Consider the following 21,940-nt stretch of genomic DNA (forward strand, 5'->3'; position numbering starts at 1 on the left):
TGCTCTTGTAGAGAGAGAACAAAATGTTGCCATGGATCCATGAGCACAGGAGTGGATCATAGGTTTCTATTCAGAGGGTGCTCATGGCTACATTGGCAGATTTCCTTTAGCTTCCTGGTGACCATAAAAATCAGTTGAAAAACCTCCTCTTTTTAACTCATTCCTCTGCTTTCCCCCAAAGAAATAATGTGTAAATACCTTCTTTGCTTAATTCAACTGTTCAAGGTGTTCTTAATCTTTTGTTAGCATTTACTATGATTTGTTAGTCAGAATGGGAGCAGAATGATGTCAATTAGGTCATTTTTTGGCACGTGTATGTTTTAACTATGGGGTCAGTACCTCAAAGTCTTAATGCTTTTTTCATTAGCTCAGACAACATCAGTGGCCTGCATCTGTAATGTTTCCGTGATAGAAATCTTCAAGGCTGCCACCTGGACTTTTGCCCACATGTTTACACAGCACTATTTTTTATTTTATTTGTCATTTAGATCTCATGCCCACTTTGGAAGGGTAATACTGCAATCCTTGTTTAATTAGGACTCTTTCCTGGGGGTTGGAATGCTTTGCTAGAGTCCCACAAATGGGAATATGTTGAGACCACCTTAAATGATAGAGGTTATTTGAAGAAAGGTAACTGTGGTTTTCTTAAAGTTGCCTTAGCAGATTCTCACCCATCTCACGCTGCTCACCCATCTTCCCCTTTCCTTTGGCATTGTATTCCCAGGCTTAGCAAAACAAAGTGAGACAGCTGGGGACTGTACAGCCTCTTATGTCCTGGGTTCCAAACAGTTGGTGCTGTAAGAACCACCATGTAGTCCCAATGGGCATTGCTGATTTAGTAGGTTCCCAGTGGTCAGTGGCGTTGGATGGAGCATCCCACAAGTGTAATGTAGTGGGAATGCTCCTAGTAGTGTAGTCTCTGGTGACTAGTATGCATTCCAAAAATCAGTATTGTATGTGCATTTAAAAACAAACAAACAAAAAAAGTGGTTATAACCCACAGTGGTTATAGTATTTTATAGTCCAATTATAAGTTTGGAACTTTTTGTGAGACCTTTTTTAACTGAAAACAATCACACAGGAATTTCATAGAAACAAACAAAAATGCACTTCCTGGCTTTTGATGTTTTGTGGCGTATCCTTAACATTATGAATGTAATTTTTTGTACACAAATATTGTCACGCAAAGGATTCAGTGTCAGTGTTTAAATAGGTGTCTAGTTCATTTGTCAGTTTGGTTAATTTTGGGACTTTCCCCTTCTTTATTTTGGATATTCCTGTTCTTTCATTTGTTTTGGCAAGACAAAACTTCGTGGGGGCAAGGCGGTAATGCTCTTGCTGCTTTTTTTTTAAACCATTGCCAGTACTACAGAGGTCAATGTTGCAAGGTACTGTAGCTTTAAAAAAAAAAAAAAAAAGCCTCCAAGTTTTCTTGAACTTACATTCCCTGCTAGGTAAATCTCTGCTCAGTAAATTTGTCTGAGTGCATGTTATTTATTTCGTGTTACTTTTGTGTTGGTAGAAAAAACAAACAAAATGTCTGTGGCTGAAAAAATTTTCATTGTTGGACAAATAATCTTGAAAACTGTTGAGACAAAATAATGGCTCTGCTGAGAATGAAATAATTTCAGCACAAGTGCATCTTGGCTGTCAGTTTTTCCTTTCCACCAACATACCTATTGGATATGTTGGAAATAATTAAGGTATGACAATTTAGATGAGTTAAACATCTATATTGTTTTCCTGAGCACATATACATCTGAATGGCCTTATGAACATGTAATTTTGTATGTGTACTATGTTAGGTTGCATGTTGATTTATCGTAAATAAATGTAAATAGAGTGTCACTGAGGTTTTTTGTACTTCACGATGCCACAGCTAATATAATTGCATGGTATTTATTTTTGCATGATATGGAATATATGTCTGTATAAGTCTGTGTATAACATGTCCTGTGGTTTATGCATGCTGCACTAATCTCTATGTTAAATCTGTCCCCTCTTTATTCAGAGCATGCTGTCTAGGTCCTTTAATTCCAATTATGCTGCAGTTAGCAGCTTTCACTATGGCAGCTCTAGGGATCTGCATGGCAGCCAGAGTAGTGTTGCCTTGAGTGTTGCAGACAGAAGAGGTTCTGGTGTGCACATTGTTCGTGTGAGTACCTACAGTAGGCTATTGCAATATATAGAGGGGAAAAAGGAAACATGAAATGTCTTTAAATCAATAATTAGTTTTGTCCTTTTATACGTGGAAAGCACAGTCATAATTATAAAAATAGTTTAAACTTGTGTTATGAATTCCTGGGCACTGAACCCAAACATTTAAATTGCCTTGCGTTCATATGCTCTACCTTCTTTACAAGGCATTACAACTTACAAAACAAATTGTTTTTCTAATTGGCTTCCGCATGCGATCTAAGATTATTTTCTGTTTTGTCCTCCTCTGTAACCAGATCTGTAGATGATGATCCTTTTATTCTGAATTTGATCCAGGTCTGAAGAGACCCGAGTTGGGGTTTACCCATTTATTTTCAATATTTGGTAAAGTAAACCTTATTTAAAGATGTCTGGAGGCAATCAAGCAAATTAAGTTGATATGTAGGTTGGAAAGAAAGATGAAGGTAGTTTCAAGACTGAACAACCTGAATGAAGATCTGGTGTTTAAATCTACCAGAATTAAGTCAACGAGAGATTTGTTTTAATTCTGTAAGTCCATGCATAGCAGCCATGGACATTTGTTCACCTTTCTTGTGAACCATCTGTGTTATGTGGCTTTAAGAACTTGAACAGTTGTAATTTTTTTTTTTTGAAAGTTGGGGTTAAATTTTATGGATCTCTCAGACTTGATTAATAGGATTAAGTTCTGCATGCAAACTCAGATGATATGATTAGCATCCTTACAAGCAAAAATAAATGTAAAAATTGAGCAATTTTTTCTAATATTTTAAGAAATATTGAGTCATTTTGATGATTTGAAGAAATATTTGCTTACTTATTTCTGTGCTGTTTAAAGCATCCCCAGACATCCACCTCAGGAGAGCCATGCCAAGAGGATGTATTCATTTCAGGACAGCAGAACTACTCATCTAGCACACTTAATCTCAAAGATGTTCCTCCAGACAGCATGAAGAAAATAGCTGCACAGGTACTGAGTAATATGATATCATATTTGGATAAGTTATCCTTTGCAAAAATGTATATCTGAAACATGGTGGAGTAGTTAGCACTTAAAATTGGTAATTTGTTTTTAAATCTAAAACGTTATTTGATTTTCATCCATGTATTTGTGGTGAAATGATAAATCATGTGGCATTAAAAGATCATTCTTGAAATAAGAAATCATCTCATTGGGACAACTGAGTGATTTGTTGTTTGTTTTATTTTCTTCTGGTCAGGGAAAGTTAATAGGGAAGGTTTTTAATAATAGGTTTCCCAATAACAGAGGGTCTGCATGTTGCATGCAGAATTCTGCATGTGGCAGACAATTTCAGAACAGTAAACAAAGCAGAATAAACTTTTTTAAAAACATGTCAGCATTTATTTTTATATCATGGTAAAATTGGGTTAATAAACTGCAGACACCAGAGAGTGAAATTCTGTATTCCTCTCTGAGGCACAGTACAGAATTTGCAGCTGGGGATGAAGTACTTAGGCCTGGTCTACACTGGGGAGAGGATCGATCTAAGTTACGCAACTTCAGCTACGTGAATAATGTAGCTGAAGTTGATGTACTTAGATCTACTCACCCGCGGTGTCTTCACTGCGGTGAGTCGACTGCTGCTGCTCCCCCGTCGACTCTGCTTGCGCCAATGGAGTAGAAGAGTTGACGGGAGAGCGTTCGGGGGTCGATTTATCACGTCTAGATTAGATGCAATAAATCAACCCCCACTGGATCGATCGCTGCCACCAATCTGGTGGATAGTATAGACATATACCCTAAGGGAGCTTTAAGCCATCTTTGCACCCTTCCGTTTCTGGATTACTCTGGGAGCTTGAGACATTTCCACTACATCGTAAAGAGCCCCGGAGAGCCAAAGTTATAACAGCTTCCTGGGCTGTCGTATGAGTCGTAGCACTGCCCAGAATCACCTCAGTGTGGCTGTGACTCTGACATGCCCCTACAGCCTTGCCTCCAGCACCACTCCCTAAGCCAAAGCATTTGTGGGCATCTTTATGGGGGAAATCCTCCTCCAACTAGATATGGGACTTGTGTGGCCCCTTTATTCTACTCCAGCCCTTTTATGCAGTATAAAGGGGCCAGAACAGGGGAGAACATCTTATCCTAGAACTGCGGTGACTTCCAACAAACCCTTGATCAGCAAACAAGGGTTCATTCTGTGTAGTATGGAATTTGGTTAATAAGATAGATAAATCACAAAACATACCGTTGTAAAAAACAAAACAAAAAAAAAACCAGTTAAACCTTCTACTTATCCTAAATTATACAGACAAAAATATTACATCAAGTAGTTAGAAGTTACAAAATAATTGAATACTTGATTTTTTTCCCAGATGTCAATTACAAGGTTATCTCTTTTTAGTTACAGTCTGAGAAACTGTTTACTGCCTTAAGATGTCGTTTTATTTGAAAAATGCTTATGTAACCGTCACAGTTACAGGTCTAGCTGCACCTTCATTCTGTACCTCCCAGGAGTCTGATTAGTGCACCCTTCCGGTGTTAGGCCTCTACCTTAACCTGTCTTGGGGTGGAATCCTGTGAGTCTTTCACTTTTAGACCGGGTCTCCAGCTACAGCACTTTGTGTGTGCCAATTGTGATTTTTCTGCAGGCCAACTAAGATTGGCACCAGCAAGACTTCCTTTCCAAAGTGGATAACAAAGCAACCCAAACAGCCTTTTCAAAACAAAGTATTGTTTAATCTTAAAGTAGGAACAAAACAAACAAACAAAAAGTTTGTAACACAATCAAGGTCTGCTTGCATACCTGTCTCACTTATGGTGTTAGGTAGGCCTATCTTATAACAGACACCTCAGACTCTGGAGTCTCAGTTCACCTGAGCTCAAAACCTCATTTTACTCCCTCTTTTCCTGCACTCTTCAAGTAAGGTATTGCTTTTTTAGGTCCAGTTATGTCCTTTGTTTCTCCTGTATCTCTCGAATCTGGTTAAACCGGTTTTGGCAGCTCACCAGGGGATCAGACAGAGCCCTCAAAGGGACTTTTTTTGCATTGTGTCAGGTGTTAACACATCCTTTTTTACTTATTGTAACTAACCCTGTTTGAATTAACCCCTTGTAATACATACAGTAAACATCACAATAACAAACAAGGAGACATAGTCATAAAATATTACAGACAACTCCCACTTCCTTCATGATAACACTAGCACCACCTTATGCAGTACACCCGTTCCTGGTGTGTTCAGAGATGCATCTACTTAACATGGACAAAAATAACTTTCTACTCCTGTTAAGACTTCAGGAGCCAATACAGCTAAAAGGAAGTGAGCTGGAACCTATACTTCCTTGTATATCATCAATAGTTTATTAACTTCCAGTCAACTACATTTGTGCAAACCCATTGAAGGCAGTGAGGTTGCTCAGTTGTAACTGGAGAGATATTGGCTTGTATGAACTTTTTTTATTGGTATGATTGCAGAAGAAGGAAAGAATCTTAACTTTTTTCTCAACTATGTTTTATTTTTTGTAAATAGCAGTTAGAAAAAAATCTTCTTTTTTTACTTGTAAACCAAACAAATCTGATATGTAAATAAATGAAACCATACATATTAAACCCCACATTGCCATTTTTCAGAATCACTTTACAACAGAGGTGGGCAAACTACAGCCCACAGGCCACATTCGGCCTGCGGGACCCTCCTGCCTGGCCCCTGAGCTTCTGGCCCAGTAGGCTCTCCCCTGGCCCCGCCCGCGCAGCTTCAGCACACCATGCTGCCGGCTCAACACTCTGGGCAGCCGGGCAGCACAGTTGCAAAGCCGCAGCCTGACCTGGTGCTCCAGGCAGCGCAGTTAGGAGGCAGGGGGCAAGCAAGGTTGAATAGAGGGCAGGGGGCGGGGAACAGCGGGGTTGGATGGGGCGGCGGGGGGCAGTCAGGGGTGGGAGGTTTGGGGGTGGTCAGGGGACAGAGAGCAGGCGGTGCTGAATGGGGTAGGAGTCCCAGGGGGGCTGTCAGGGGACGGGGGGGTTGGATGGGGCAGGAGTCCCGGGGGAGCTGTCAGGGGGCGAGAAGCGGGTGATGGTGGGGGGGGGGGGGCGTTGGATAGGAGGCGGGGGCCGGGCCACACCTGGCTGTTTGGGGAGACACAGCCTCCCCTAACCGGCCCTCCATACAATTTTGGAAACCCGATGTGGCCCTCAGGCCAAAAAGTTTGCCCACCCCTGCTTTACAAGGTGGAACCTCGCTTACTCAGAACAGGGTCTGAGATACAGAAGACAATTGACACAGCATGAATAGAAGCTGGAATTTTCTTACCTACTTATTTCAGTTATTTATGATTTAGAGAGAGTAAAACTTTATTAGTATTTGGACATACTAGTATGGTATATTTTGGCAGATTAATTCAGCATAGCAGTGGTGATCAGTAGACAAATAAATGGAAGATGATGGTAGTTTTGGAATGGGGGTTTTACAGAATGAGTGACAGGAGATATCAGGGTATTAGGGTATGGAGTAAATTTAGTAGGTGTTGGGGGGGGGGCGAGGAGGTGTTCTTGTTCATGGATATTGTGCTCCAGTACAAATTAATCACTTAAGAGGCCTTCAGTAAAAAATTTTGTTGTGCAGAGCCGCCACTTTAGTTAATTAATTAAATACGTATAGATATTCCTGTGGCACTAACCACCATAGTGTCTGCCAAATCAAATCAACAGATAAAGTCAAACCAGAGAGCAACATATACTGGAAAGATTCTCACCGTAGTTCTAAAATTAAGATTCTATAAGGTCTTTAGTTGTAAGGTCTTTAGTGGAAGGCGTTTTCCATGTTAAGTGGTAGGGGAAAACACACCCAATAGTAGCATAATTAGAGTTTACTAAACAGACATTTTGACATAGCATTCACACCTCTGTAATATTATTACACTTGTCTATGAATAGTTCAGAACTAGAATTGATAGACAAATTATATGAATAAAAATAAAATACTGTATAATTTAACAATGTAAACCAAATGTGATACGTTAGAAGTATCACCAAAAAACACTGGTTGAGATGAATTACAGTGAAACAAGTGTTTAAAAAGGAACAGGCAGCTGCCTACTCTGTTCTAGCCGATAAGAGTTCAAAGTTAGCTTAGCTTTTCATGCTTGTCTTTATAAGTTTAAAACTGAGATTTAGTAATGCTCATAAAAATGCAATGACCATCAAGCATGAGAAATGTTGAAATAATTGAATAAAAATTGAGGATTGTTATAAAATGTTATGATTTAAAGACGATTCATGTTTTATTCAGATACCTATGACAAATGGGCAGATGTGCCAGCCTCCCAGGCCTCAGACAAACTATAGTCAAGGCCATCATCCACCTCCCCAAGCATCTGTGGCAAGACATCCCTCTAGAGAGCAATTAATTGATTATCTGATGCTGAAAGTTGCACATCAGCCTCCCTATACCCAGCCCCAGTGTCCTCCCAAACAAGGCCATGAGATGGCAAAGCAAGAGGTAAGGATAAAAATTATATTAAGTCAAGAGGTAAGGTTTTTAATAAGTGTTTGAATATATGATTTGCACTTATTGGTAGCCATAAGTGCAAGGTGGTATTATTTTATTTGCTATTACTATTACTACTAATTGGGTGATGACAGAAATGCTTTAGGAATTTAATTCCAGCAAGAAAGAGCTGTAGCTCACTGGAGTTCTGTCATCCCACTCTTAAAAGAAAAATGGTTGCATGAAATCATACCTTCAGTTTGATTTTAATCTGTTTTGTTCCCTTTCTTGTGATGTGGATGTTATACAGAGAAATAAACCTGTTACTAACTTTTATCAGAAGTTAGAGAGGATTTTAGTTAAAGTATTTCTGCTGAAACTTGAATTACATCTCCCTTCAGCTAACTGATTATCCATGGCCCTTCATGCTTATACGATAATTAAAATATACAAAATAGTAATTAAAAACTCAAAATACCTATGGTTGATTTCAAGATCATCTGACTAGTAATACTCACCCAGATGTTAAAATAACCAACACATTTAATAGTGCAAAAAGCCTGTGGTAGAAAAAAGGTGACTTCTGCAGCAAGTCCAGAAAACTAATAAAATTCGGGTTTTGACAGACCAAAGTAGGGTAGAAAGTTCCACAGCCAGCGACTGGACCAATCTTGGAGGGCATCTTTCCACCAGCCCCCTTCTTTTGAAACAAGGGCTGTTAATTCAGTTTCCTTTAGTGATCACAACTGCAGTTGTATTATAATACTCACTCACGAACCTGTGATGCCTTAAAGATTGCTGTCAGATTTGCACTTGAACAAATTGATTAGTTTGAGACTTTTGGACGTTGCAAATTAAATGAGAGGAAAACCAAGTATTTTGGCTACGGAACTGAAGTGTCAGGCTATTGTGGAAGCCTTCAAGGCCTATTATCCATATTTACTAAGTATGGAATTCCTGCAGTACAGTGCTGTGGAGTGGTTTCTTACAAAGCACAACCCAGAAGGACACTTGTGGAGGTGGAATCACAAGCTGTCCAAATATATATTCATGGTTTACCATAAACCTTTGAAAGCCAAATGTTGGTTGTGGATGCACTCAGCTGGTGAGGGCAGTGAGAATAGATTCTAGTGAGGACATCTGGCAAGAACAGTCTAAGGCCCCTGAATTACTTTTGATGCACCAACACACATATCAAAGATACCCATATTGGGGAGGTTAAACACAGTTCAGGAATGATTATCTATTGATCTGGCTACCAACTTGCTGGTATAAGGATAACAGGATTGTATGGTCAGCAAGCTTACAGAAAACAGTACTGTCTTCATGATGGTGAAGCAGCAGACACCTGTGATATGAAAAGACACTGAGCAAGGTATATGGCAGGGTTTTTGGCTGGGCATGGCTGCAGAAGTTAAAAAGTGAGTACTTTCTTGTCTTATCTGTCAAGAAAGGAAAGCACAAGCAAGGGGAGGCAAAACTCCTTTAGGGGAAAGGGCCCCAATTTAATAAACCCTGAGAGTTCATACAGAATTACTTGAAAGGCCTATTACCAGAAACACCAGCTGCAAGTAGATATTTGCTGCTAGTGTATGACACCATCTCAAAGTATGTGATGGCACAACCACTGAAGGATAAAAGGATTGATACAGTTAAGGCTGCATGGATGAAATATGTAGTGTTGCAGTTTGGCCCACCAAGCTACATCTCCAGTGATCTGGAAAAGAATTTGAGTCACGGTTATTACATAAGTTCTGCTGACAACTCCAGGTAACCAAGGCGAGGACCAGTATTGCCCACCCTACGAGTAATTGTGGGGGGGAGGATAGCTCAGTGGTTTGAGCATTGGCCTGCTAAACCCAGGGTTGTGAGTTCAATCCTTGAGGGGGCCATTTGGGATCCGGGGCAAAAACTGGGGATTGGTCCTGCTTTGAGCAGGGGGCTGGACTGTTGGGGATTGGTCCTGCTTTCAGCAGGGGGTTGGACTAGATGACCTCCTGAGGTCCCTTCCAACCCTGATATTCTATGATTCTATAATAATAGAGTGGAGCGAAAAAACCGCACCCTTGGTTCCATGCTTAGACTCAGTCAGTGAAGAACAACAAGACTAAGATACAAGACACCTTTTTACTCCTGGGGAAATTCTGTGCAAGTGCAGAATTAATGTCCTGTGTAGATTTACACACACACAAACACACTTATTTATTCTGACAGGGAAGCGAAGGGAAACCACGAGAGGGATCACAGTGCAGTTATACCTTTCGCCCACCAGGGGCTGATGTGGTGCCAAAGAGAGGGCAGGTGGCTCACAGGCCAGAGCAGCTGGCTGCAGAGAGGGAGGGGGGCAGAGGCTGCCTTTCTCACAGTGCCCTGCCCACAGTGCCAGGTGAGGAGGCACAGAATATGAGGGGGACGGACAGAGCAGAGCACACCGGGCAGCTGGGGGGCAGTAACCCAGACTGGGGTACAGAAGGACTACTAGTGGGGGACAGACTGGGGTGGGGGCACAGGAACTGTTGGGGTGACATTGAGTGAGGGTGTAGCGCCACATGAGGATGGGGAAGAATGGGTGCAGGAACACATGGGGACAGGGACAGATGTGCCTGATTGGTTTGCTGACCAATTCCTCCCCCTGCCCCCGCTCCAAAAAAAAAAAAAAAAAAAAACAAAAAAACCCCAACCTGATGCATACTTTTGCCATCCACACCCAGCAACCCATCCAGGTTTGCTCCAGGACTGTCCCAGCAATTACTTCCCTCTCCCTCAGCTCCTCTGTTACCCCTGACTCCCCCAAGCCTTTGCATCGCTTCTGAGCAGTGTGGGAAATAAGGTTCTGAATTATAACACAAGGTTCTGTATTAATATGCCTAGTAAGGAATCTGTCAAAAAACCATTTCCTGAATCTTTTTTGTTGTCTGTATTGTTACAGACATACTTGCTGACAGGTATTTTGAACTAAATTACCAAAACAATGAAACTGGTGTTATTTTGACAAATAAAATGTAAAATTTTGAAGAATTTGTATTTTTTTGGCACAGAATTTTTAATTTTTTGGTGCAGAATGTCCCCAACAGTACCTTTTGTCATCTTTGCATATAACACCAGCCAGCTATCCATTACTCTCCCTATGAGATTATTTTTGAACTCCGTAAACACTTGCTTCCTTGTGAAGTGACGTTCAGGCAGCAAGAACCTGCAAGGCCCTCTGCACCTACACAGGTAGGTGATGCAGGAGAGTCTTTTATTAGTGACCTGAAGGCAGCATTCCAAAAGATGGAGGAAAATGGGTTGGAAGCAAGCATGACAGGCACAAGATACCAGAAATAAAAAAATTATGCCTGTCCCTGAAGAAGAGAAGGTATGGCTATGCAACTGGAAAAAGCATCCAGGAAAAAAATTGCAGGACTGCCAACAGTTGTAATTCTCATTTCTAGAAATCAAAGGAAGTAACAACTGCAAGTAACAACTCCAGCACACACAGGCAGGACTTAACTTCCTCCTAGTCCCTCCTCTTCCCCCTTGAACAAAGACGACAACATAACATCAAAACGAAACAATTTAATACTAAAATTAAGATACAGCACCGCATATTAGGGGAAGTGCTGTCTGCCCTGATCATTGCAGTATATAATAGAAGAGAAACTAGGTGAAACTCTAGGCATTATTCTACCTCAGTAGGCAGCGCCTTACTCTAGCTATACCCTAGGAAAATCAGTTGCTAGACGATAGTTCAGAGCTAAGTTTCCCTGATAGGCTGGAAAGCTCCTGATTTCTGGAGCCTCTTTCCAATCACCTGCTCCTATCTTCTGCTGTTATTGGGAGAAAGTTGTGTGGAGGAGGTGCTGTATAGTATTTTGCTGTAGGTAGTGTCTTGGAGGGCTGCTCTAGGACACTAACTCACAGAGATTCCTAGGAGTTCTCTGAGACTTGACCCATAGAGCCCCTACCTAGAGCATAGGCCCAATCTGTCCACACCATTAAGATATGGCAAGAGCACAAGGCAGTGTTTTGGATAGAGTGGTGGTACATAGGCAGCTATTTTTCTAGTCATATTTTTATGACCATAGTGAATTGGGGACCAAGCTTTGTCCACAGATGCTGTGCCTAGTGTAAGTTGTGGGGACTGAAAAATAGGATCATGTAGGAATGAGGGGAGCCAGCGAGAGAAAGGAGAGATAGGATTAGGTGTGGGAAACTCAGAGAGAGAGCCAGAATGGGGGAGTTCAGCTGGCGTGAGCCAGGAAAAGAGGCATTATCTCATTTACATAAGCTTACTCCCCTATTTGCCAGGTGTGCAGATTAGTGTGTTAAATCATTTGGGTTATATCTCTATATTTCTGGATTTATAGCCTTAGGAGGTGTGCTATAATCTAACTAAACTAATACACCATAAAACTTGGCTGTTGTGGCTATGTATTATGTTTTAACACACTGTTACCAGAAATTATATTTGAGATATGATTATTTCTTTTGAACTGTAGAGTAGGATCTTCAATATTTTTGTGTCTTTGTTAATTTGAAGGCTGTTTAGTACTAATTAAATCAAAGCATCTGTATGAATATTAATCAGCGTTCCGAGAGTAAAGTTTACTTTTGTTTTTTGATTGTTGATATTTTGCGGGTATATTGTATGTCTGTTACCATATTCAAAACTTCCTTGTATTAATATTAAAAATGGTAAGAGGAAAAACATTGAGATGGTGCTCTTTCCCACACCATTTGTCAATGTAAGTCTTGTTTGGTCATAATTCCAACTATAGTATTTAGACAGTATGATACAGCATTTTATAGTATGTCCATTTCTGTGGATCTGAGCTTTCAGGGCAGTTCCTTTTACTTTGTTAGATTCGAGTGAGAATTGAAAAAGATCCAGAGCTAGGATTTAGTATATCAGGAGGAGTTGGCGGTAGAGGAAATCCATTCAGACCTGATGACGATGTGAGTATTTCATATATATGTACCTGTTTTAAGAGTTGTTTTAAAGGCAAAAGATGTTTAAAATAGGTTTATTTTACGTGCTTCACTTTAAAGCATAATAAATGACCTGGCACATATCACCTCTTTGGTGCACTAAACAGTATATCATACACACTTGTGAGGTTTTTAATTGGAACTAGACCAACTGTATTTAGAGCAAAACAATAGTCAGTATTTATATAGTACTTTTCATCTTCAAAACACTAAGAGATTTATTATCAGACAAAACTGAAGCTGAACGATTAAGTGACTTGTCTACAGGTATGGAGTCAGTGATGGGTAACATTAGAACTCAGGCTCTGTCTTTTTCCAGTCCACTAGACCGCACTGCCTTTCCAAATAGTGTTGACTGGAACAAAGAGGTTATCTCCAGTATTTTTTCACCTCTAAGTGTTGTGTCACTTCCCATCCATACAACCGATGGAAAGAGGCATTTGGAATTAATGCCATGGAATCTCTCCATGACCATGTTTTTTTATTTTTTCAACTACTGTTAACAATATTATCATTAGTATTAGTAGTATTTATAAAATATCCAGATGTGCTATTGTTTATTTCTTTTAATAAATAATAAAAGATGTGCTATTGTTTATTTTTATTAATAAATAATAAAAGTGTGCTAAGCACTTCCTGGCATATTAGAGAATCCCCTACCTCAAAGAGCTTAGAATCTTAGCATACAAAAAATAAGCAAGGGATGGGGGAAGGGAAGCAAACATATGAGCAAGTGATTTGAGGTAGTATTTGAAATGCATTTTGTTGTCTGACTCTTGTAGGGTGTTCTTTTCCATTCATTTCCTTCCCCTATTGATTCCATTCTGTTTTCTCAGCAACCCATGCCCATTTGCTCACTACCTAGCTCTAGCCCTACCATTTCATCTCCACTGATTTAATCCTTGGATATATTCAGTCCTTGCCTGTTAGCTAACGCCTAGCCAGTCACACACAAGGTGCCCCACTCCTCCCGTATTTTCCTCACAGATCAACCTCATAATGCCACAAGAAATAATTTTTGCCTGTGAATGCTTCTTATACAGTAGGTTCTGTGGGGCTTGGAGTTTGTTTTTTTGTGAACAATTAAAAGCTAAAGTTGATTGTGATTACTGTAGGATTGTGGGGGAGGGAGACTGGCTTGCAAAAGTAAGGGAAATGAAGAGTGGAAGGTGAGTCTTGTAATAAAGCTGGAGTTTGTGCAGGAGGGAGGCTATGAAAATTGAGATAGAAAGGGATGAAAACAATTTGACCAAAATTACAGTACATAAAAGTTAGTGGTGGGGACAATCTAGATTGGGTGAATGGTAGGATTTTAGAAATGTCAAGCATTACAAACAAGATAACAGTGAATTATGGAGTTTAAAATTACGTTGTCTCTTAAAGGAAAAAGGATTTAGCCGAGAGCACTTACATCCAGTGTCGATACTACATATTATACATAATATACATCTGGCAATTTACACAAAGGGGTTAATTTAAAATTCAGATGGAGAAATATTTTCCCTTCAGTGTTCCAATTAATGCAATTCTTCTGTCTTTAATCTCTGAGAAATTTTTAATCATAAAAGCCAATGAACCTATTATTTTTCACTCTTTCACATTCTCTTTTGTTTAATGGGGAAAATCAAAGAATATCTTAAGTTACAATGGCTTCAAGTTGCTCCAATATCTATGAAATAAAATCAGTCAGAATTCTCCCCCCCCCCCCCCCCAATTTCTTTCTACAGGGTATATTTGTAACCAGAGTGCAGCCTGAAGGACCAGCATCTAAACTGTTGCAGCCTGGAGATAAAATAATTCAGGTACTGTAATTGTAATTAATGTACATAGTCCTTGTTTGTATGTTTGTTCTGTCAGTCAGTGCCTTTCTTATTTATGGCTAGTTAGTGGCAGAGTACATTCAAGTTTAGTACTTATATTCTTTACATAGTTTTATCAATATCTCTTCCAAAAGAAGTCTTGGAAAACCAGTTATAGTCTGTTTTATTTGAGTATTTTTCAGATATATTAGTATCTCAATTACAGTGCAGCCTAAAAACAAACAACTTACAAAAGTAAAAGCATTTTGATAGACAACGTAAGTTACCTAACATATGATAAAGCCACCGAGAATACAAACTTGGACTTGAGATTGAGCAGCTCCAGCTAAATGATTGCCTGCATTTGAGTGAGGCTTCAATAGTTCTGTGCAAATTGGTTCCTCCCATCATTGCTGGGAAATGAGACTGGCTCTGGATCTTAAAGGGTGCAAGTGCTGTTCCATTATAAGAGCAGATATATCTTTATAGTAGTTTATACAGTTAGGTTTTGGAGGTGTGTGTGTTTGTTTGCAAACATACATAACCGTTGATTAAGACACATGGGAGATATTTGAATTGAACTGTATTTTGTAAAATCGAATATGTGCAGAGGGTAGCCTTCTGTTGGAATAGATTGTTATTCCTGATATTTGAATGATATTTCAGTAGTTAAATTTTCCCTTTGATGTCCGTCTACATGGTGGGTTGGTTTTTATGAAGGAATTCATTTTCTGAAAAAGAGCAAAGAGAAAATGTCTGGTGAATGTGCTGAGGCAGTAATTACAGGTTCTTTCATCTTTCAGAACTCCTAGGCCATATTTGCTCTGACAGGTTTTGCTATTTGTGATGATTCTATTTTTCTCATGCAAATTGTAAAGCAGGATCTGGCAGTGGCAGAATGGAAAACCTGTCCTATGCTGCCACAGTGCCAGTTACACAACTTTTGTATTTGTATGTCTTAGTGAAGTTTCCCTGAAGCTGCTAAAGAGAGAATCCATGGTTGTACACATTTTGCTGATCGCACCTTTGTACACGTTACAACTTCTGTGTTTCTAAAGCACAAAAGCATCTCTGTGTTTGGATGTCTTTAGCCCTGGTCTGGATACAAAGGATGGCCTCAGAAGGTTATTACTTTCTCAGGAAAACATGCATTAAATGTATGTCATAATGTAAAATTTAGGCCTGACTGGTGGCTGTATAGGTTTGTATGCACTTTGGATATCAGTAGGAAGGTTAATATCTGGAATGGGTCCGGTACAGCAGTGGTTTTCAACCAGGAGTATGTGTACCCCTCGGGCTACTCAGCGGTCTTCCGGGGGTATATCAACTCATTTAGATATTTACAACAGGCTAGTTTTACAACAGGCTACATAAAAAGCACTAGCAAAGTCAGAACAAACTAAAATTTCACACACAATGATTTGTTTATACTGCTCTATATACTATACACTGAAATGTAAGTACAATGTTTATATTCCAATTTATTTTATAATTATATGTTAAAAATGAAAAAGTAAGCAATTTTTCAGTAACTGTGCTGTGACACTTTTATATTTGATATTGTTTTTAAGTGAGATAAAACTTGGGAGTGCACAAGACAAATCAGACGTTTGAAAGGAGTACAGTAGTCTGGAAAGATTGAGAGCCACTATTGTCCAGTTCTTGACTTATGAGTAGTTACCCAGCTTCTGCTCTTCAAAATGGAAGTCTTGCTGCAGACCACACTCACCTAAGGAGTTATTGCAGGGGTGGGATTTGGAATAACATTTAAAACACAATATAGGTGCCATGCATCTTATTTACATGACTCTCATTTAATTTTCTAACTCTTGTCCACTCTCCTACTCTACCTCAGTTCCCGCAATTGGGAATGCTGCGCAATTCTCCTTATTTGGCTGTGGTAGTAAAAAGTAGCAAGCCTTGTTCAGCTGAAACCTACAGATCCATTTGGACTATTAACTTTTATCAAAGATTAAGCTAAATTCTAGGTATGACTGACAGAGAATCAGTCAAAAATTGGTTTTAAATCTCCACTTTAATGGCTTTGTTATGCCAATAACATAGGAGCAATGCTTTCTGAAGCTGTCCAGGGTGATGTGTCTAAATACTACTTGTCTTTATGGTGTTCTTTTTTGGTGATGTCATGATGAAGTCTCTCTTTTATTAAACAATTCACTACTTGATTACAGTAAAAGCTTTGTAATCTGGCATGTTGGAGAAATGCGGGGTGCCAGTTAGTCAAAAATTCCAGTTAATTAAGAGTTATGTTTACCAATCGAGGGAGGGAGTTTGAGTGCAGGAGGGGACTTGGGGCAGGGGGTTGGCGCTCACCTTGGGCGGTTCCCGGCCAATGGAAGCTGTGGAGCCAGCACGTGGGGCAGCGCACAGAGACCCTGTGGCTGTTCCTCCGCCTAGGAGAAGCAGGAATAGGTTGCTGCTTCCAGGGAGCTGTGCGGAGCCTGATAGGGAGCCTGCTGGCTCCGCGCCAATTGGACTTTCAATGGATATCAGAAATACTGGTTTCTAGAGCTTTCTGTTTGGTAAAGTGCCGGATAACACAGTTTTTACTGTACTCATCATGAATTACATGGTAGAAGAAAATGGAGGTGCAGGTAATAGATTTGCAGATAACGTGGTAGATCCTTACAGAGTTGCTTGCGTGCACGATTCTGATATCACCGCTAAGAGGTGATCTCTCATTTAGTGAACACTGCTCCTGCTATACTGATGAGGATCAAGAGTCCCCCTAGAATTGAACAAGGAGCCAGCTACGGGATTTGTTGAGAGGGCAGAGCCCACGGAATAACAGAGGTGGATGCCCTCAGAAAAAAATGTAGTTGCTGGAAATGGACAGATTCTAAAGCAGTGGGTGGCTCCTGAAGTCTTGCAGAAGACTCAATGCTCTGAGGGTTGAGAGAGGACCTAATTTGCTTGCCTGGAAAATGTATAGGGCTGACTCCTGTTGAAAAATAATTAGTATCTTAAGCATCAGAGTTGCATCGTGGGTGTAAAATCCTCCCTCTCCTCCTTTAAAAATAAAAGTCAGCCTTTAATAAACTTAACCCACCATATACCACATTTCTAGATTCCAAACCTGTGGTGCTCAATATTCATTATACTCAGTAACTCCTCACTTAATGTTGTAGTTATGTTCTTCCAAATCCAATTTCCCCATAAGAATTAATGTAAATGGGGGGAGGGAGGGTTAGGTTCGGTTCCAGGGAAATTTTTTTTGCTAGACAAGAGACATGATATACATATACAGTATAAGTTTTAAACAATTATTTAATCCTGTACACAGCAATGATGATTGTGAAGCTTGGTTGAAGTGATGGAGTCAGAGGGTGAAAGAGGGTGGATCGTCCAGCTGCTCCTCCTTCTGTTTTTTCCAAAGTGCTGGGGGGTGCTCAACCCCTAGCTCTGCCCAGGCCTGCCCCAACTCCACTCTTTCCCCTGAAGCTCCCCTCCCCTCCTCTCCTGAGCACGTGTCCTCGCTTCTCCCCCCCAGCCTCGTGAAGGCCACGAAACAGCTTTTTTGCGCCATTCAGGAGGCTCTAGGAGGGGTAGGAGCGAGGATGTGGCGCACAGCCTCCCCCTTCCTTCCCCATGCCTCCCACCCGCAGCAATCAGCTGTTTTGGGGTGTTCAGGAGACTCTTGGGGGGGAGGAGGAGGGAGCTGCTGACCTGCAGGGCCATTGGCAGGCGGGAGGCGCTGGGGTCGGGTGGAGGAGAGCTGATAAGGGGGCTGCTGACCCACCCTGGTTCCAAGCCCCCACAGCCAAACAATATTATAAGCAAACATTGCACAACTTTAAATGAGTATGTTCTCTAATAGGTCAGCGATGTAACAATGAAACAGTGTTAACCGGGATGATGTTAAGTAAGGAGTTACTGTATTATACTCATTTTTTCTTTGTGGTAGAGGGCACCTGTGTTCAATTTATTAGTTTTGTCTAGTGCAGTCATACTAAGTCAAAGAGAGATAGGATTTATATGCTTTTTCAGTTCTGGTTCCTCTATTTTGGGTAGCTGCAAATGTGTCCCTATCGCCAATCTTTGAAGCAGAATTCTTCCACAAATAGTTAAACATGCAGATGACTTCACTTCCCTATCTTACAGTACAGAATGTTTCTGCCACAACATGAACAATCTAATAATGTGAAAACCTATTGAGTTTTATTGCTAAAATTAAAGACAACTTGCTGTTAGTTAAAACGCAAGTTACAAATAACATGTCCTGGGGACATTATTAATAAAATATAATTTCCTTCTTAGGCTAATGGATACAGCTTCATCAATATTGATCATGGACAAGCGGTGTCCTTGCTGAAGACTTTTCAGAACACAGTGGAACTCATTATTGTGCGAGAGGTTTCTTCATAAATACTGTGGGGGGGGGGGAGCCAGCAAGATTCATCGAAGGACTTGTGGGAAACTGAATATTTTGATTATTTTTATATATGAAAGGAACTTGAAAAAATTATGATCAAAATTTGTACAGTAATGAAATATTGAACTTGTGGTTATGGGGAAAGAACCACTGTATAGAACATACAGGAAACCATTTTTGAAATGCATATGGTGAATAATCCTGGTTATGTTTTTAAGCATTATAGCAATCAAGGATCACTCCTCCAAGAACAGACCGGTGTTGTTTTTGTACAGAGGGTAGGTTTATTTTTGGATAATTCTTATACATTACTAAACTTTGTGCAAGGCTGTGAGAAGCCTCAGTTGTAGCCAGTGGACAGATGGCAGGGCTGTCTGTCCTGTAGCTGTTTGTTGCCTTTATTTTTATTCACTGGGTATTAATGTGTTATGCTGAAACCACTTCTCTAGATGTGGGCAAGAGGTTTGAAATGTTGGCTTTGCTATGTGCATGTTGTATAGATGAATGGGTAGATGGAAGTTGGTGCTGGTTGGGTTAATTTAAAGGCCTAGTGAAGAACTATTTGCTATCAGTATCTGGAATCAAGAAAGAAGGAAACATTTGGTTAGTCTGGGAGTGTACGTCTACCAAAAGAATAATGCAACAAAAGCATAATGTCTTTTTAGGAAGACTATAATTACATTATTGTGAGCTCTTCAGGATTTGTTTTTCTCATCATCATCATCATCATCGACTATCCATTTGCTATGTGTGATTCAAGTTCTATTTTTTTATTTGCATACACAATTTTTTTCAACTGTACTGTGCCCAGAGGTTTTTCCCTGCCATGGAAATCCCCGATTTTGTGTAAATGGTGATACTTCTATCTTCTTTGTAATAAGTACTCAATTTTAAACTTATTTATAGATTTAAAAAAAAAAAAAAACCCAAAATGGCCAGTTTTTAAGGCTGTGTTGCCTGTAAAACACACACACAGTAAATGGGTTAGGAACGAAGGATTAGGAAAGTCATCTTGATTTTTTGTTTGGCCTTGCATTGCCTTCTTAAACTAAAAGGATACTACGCATGGAGCTAGGTAACCAAAGCAAGTTTGTGAAACTGTTGAACAGTGATGGATAATTGCTGTGGGTAACTGTAGAGCAAAAGGACGGGGTACTTGGAACCCACCAGTTTGTAACGGTATTTCTTAAAGGGCTGTTCCTACAGGTAACATTAAATGTGAACTAGACACTTCAGAGTCATTAAAGGGTTTCTAACTATATTAATGTAATAGTGATTTACCACAGGCTGCCTTTGTTCCTTATTACTGTGTAAAATATTTGATTATACTTTTGTTTGCCTGAAACATTAACTTTGTTTTCTCTTTATTTCCTATGTAATTGAGTAGAGATTGCATAATCTGCAGTGGTAATTAAAACATGGTTATTATGGACCAGGGAAAAGTGCCATAGAAGACCAATAACTGTTTTTAATCAGGGCTAATTATTAGCCTGTCATTGGAGCAATATTCATTTGTTGCAATTCATTTTTAATTAATAAATGAGTTGATAGTTTTAAACTGGTAGAAATCGACTTTTCAACCCATGTATAATAAAATGTTTTTAATAAAGCTAGCAAGAACACCAGCCCACTTTAGTTTTTTGAAAAATGAGCTGGAACATAAAGGAATTGTACATAGCTAGCTGAAATAAACAGGCAGTACTTTTTAAATACGTGAACTCCAATATTATTGCACTTCTTTCAAAACTGTTAATCTGTTGCTTCTTGTACTGTGTCTAGTTTAATAATTTTAACTGAAACCCTTTAACAACTCTTTGTATATTATAATTTTTTAGTTGATTTTCTGTAATATTTACATAGGAACTGATTTTTTTAATATTAGCAGAAGTGTGCTGTATTTTGATAAAATTCACTTATTTTCTGTGTGCTTTAATCTTTACAGAAAAGAACAAAAAATATAGCTATATAATGGCAGGCTTCCGCGTTCCTTTTTTTCCTCTGACTTTTTAATTTCTCAATATATTTTTTTATTGACAATGCAAAATGATCACATCACGTCTTCATTGCTTTTAAAATCATACTATTTTTAATCACACTCTGCCTTTTAAAGGGAATACATACCGATAAATCCTAACTTAACTTGACCTGATACATAAACTCTGTAACTCTGAGGAGGGAAAAGTCCAAAACCCAGAACTGATTCTTTACTGATCTTGGACTTATTTTAACTTTGTGTATATTATACAATAGGTTTAAATAGTTCAGTGAGGGTTTCTACTGTTGCAAATGCTGTAACATTTTTCTTTAATGTTAACAGAAGGTTTAAACTGTGTTGTGTCAATTAACTTAATTTGTAAGGTTGTGTATTGCAGAAAAACACTGTTACCAAAAACATTGGTTTGGCTATGGTATAACTGTAGGAGTTTAGTACTTCTTGTGGAAATACTTGGCCAAAGTCTGTCCTCAAGAAATTAGCAAATTAACCATGAAATAAAATATTGATGGTATTGATTTTACAAAGAAAATATTGGAGGTTTTTAAAAAATGTATTGAAAATGGTTAGGGGGTTAAAAAAATTCAGTGTATATTTTTTGGAGAGTGGGAAGGGAGAGGTCTGTTTAATTAGTTCATTCAAAATATAGGAGGAGGAGAACCATATCAAAATTATTTAGCCTATATTTTCAAACAAAGGAAAATCAAATTCATCAGCATAAGTGTGGAATTAATAACATTGACATCAACTCAATATTCTTTCTCATCATAACAATTCATTAAAGAATCAGTTCAACTGACAATGAAATTTCCCACGTATTTATTATGTAAATATTTTTCTGATTTCCTTTTTCGGACTGAAGTTTAAGAAGTGTGTATATACTTGAAAGCATTCTATGAACACAAACAGCAATAAGCAACCCAGAGAATCAAGCCTTTATGATTGATTTTGCTGTATTACATTTTTTTTAGAATTATTTCCTTGTCAGCAGTTCTGAAATGTTTTTATTGATCAGCATTTATCCAACATTCCAAATTTTTGTATATAAATAGATTGTTTCTGAGATAACACATGGAGAATAGATAATAAACTAATGCTCTTTAAAGCTGTGTGTAACTGACTTATTTAATGTTTAGAAAGTTCTCCAGAACATATTTTTCT

The 21,940-nt window shown here is 39.2% G+C and overlaps 1 protein-coding gene and 1 long non-coding RNA gene across 13 annotated transcripts in view; one reads left to right on the forward strand and one right to left on the reverse strand.

The window, feature by feature from the left end:
* Positions 1-20,760, forward strand: part of ERBIN (erbb2 interacting protein) — a 226,698-nt gene extending 205,938 nt beyond the window's left edge. For 9 of the 12 annotated variants that reach the window (XM_073344084.2, XM_073344087.2, XM_073344085.2 and 6 more), the window contains 6 exons: positions 2,012-2,155; positions 3,014-3,145; positions 7,429-7,638; positions 12,472-12,564; positions 14,325-14,399; positions 18,672-20,760. In XM_073344084.2, coding sequence (XP_073200185.1) covers positions 2,012-2,155; positions 3,014-3,145; positions 7,429-7,638; positions 12,472-12,564; positions 14,325-14,399; positions 18,672-18,779 — 762 coding nt within the window. In that variant the 3' untranslated portion in view covers positions 18,780-20,760. Of the gene's footprint in view, positions 1-2,011; positions 2,156-2,453; positions 2,542-3,013; positions 3,146-7,428; positions 7,639-12,471; positions 12,565-14,324; positions 14,400-18,671 lie in introns of those variants that run through there. The other 3 variants (XM_073344092.2, XR_012158901.2, XR_012158902.2) reach the window with 3 other exon arrangements.
* The window catches only part of LOC140911317 (uncharacterized), a 45,713-nt gene continuing 38,340 nt past the window's right edge, over positions 14,568-21,940 (reverse strand). The window contains exon 3 of the long non-coding RNA XR_012158903.1: positions 14,568-15,127. This is a non-coding gene — a long non-coding RNA (uncharacterized LOC140911317). The remainder of the gene's footprint in view (positions 15,128-21,940) is intronic.

Source organism: Lepidochelys kempii, chromosome 5 (genome assembly GCF_965140285.1).
Source record: "Lepidochelys kempii isolate rLepKem1 chromosome 5, rLepKem1.hap1, whole genome shotgun sequence".
Taxonomy (NCBI): domain Eukaryota; kingdom Metazoa; phylum Chordata; order Testudines; family Cheloniidae; genus Lepidochelys; species Lepidochelys kempii.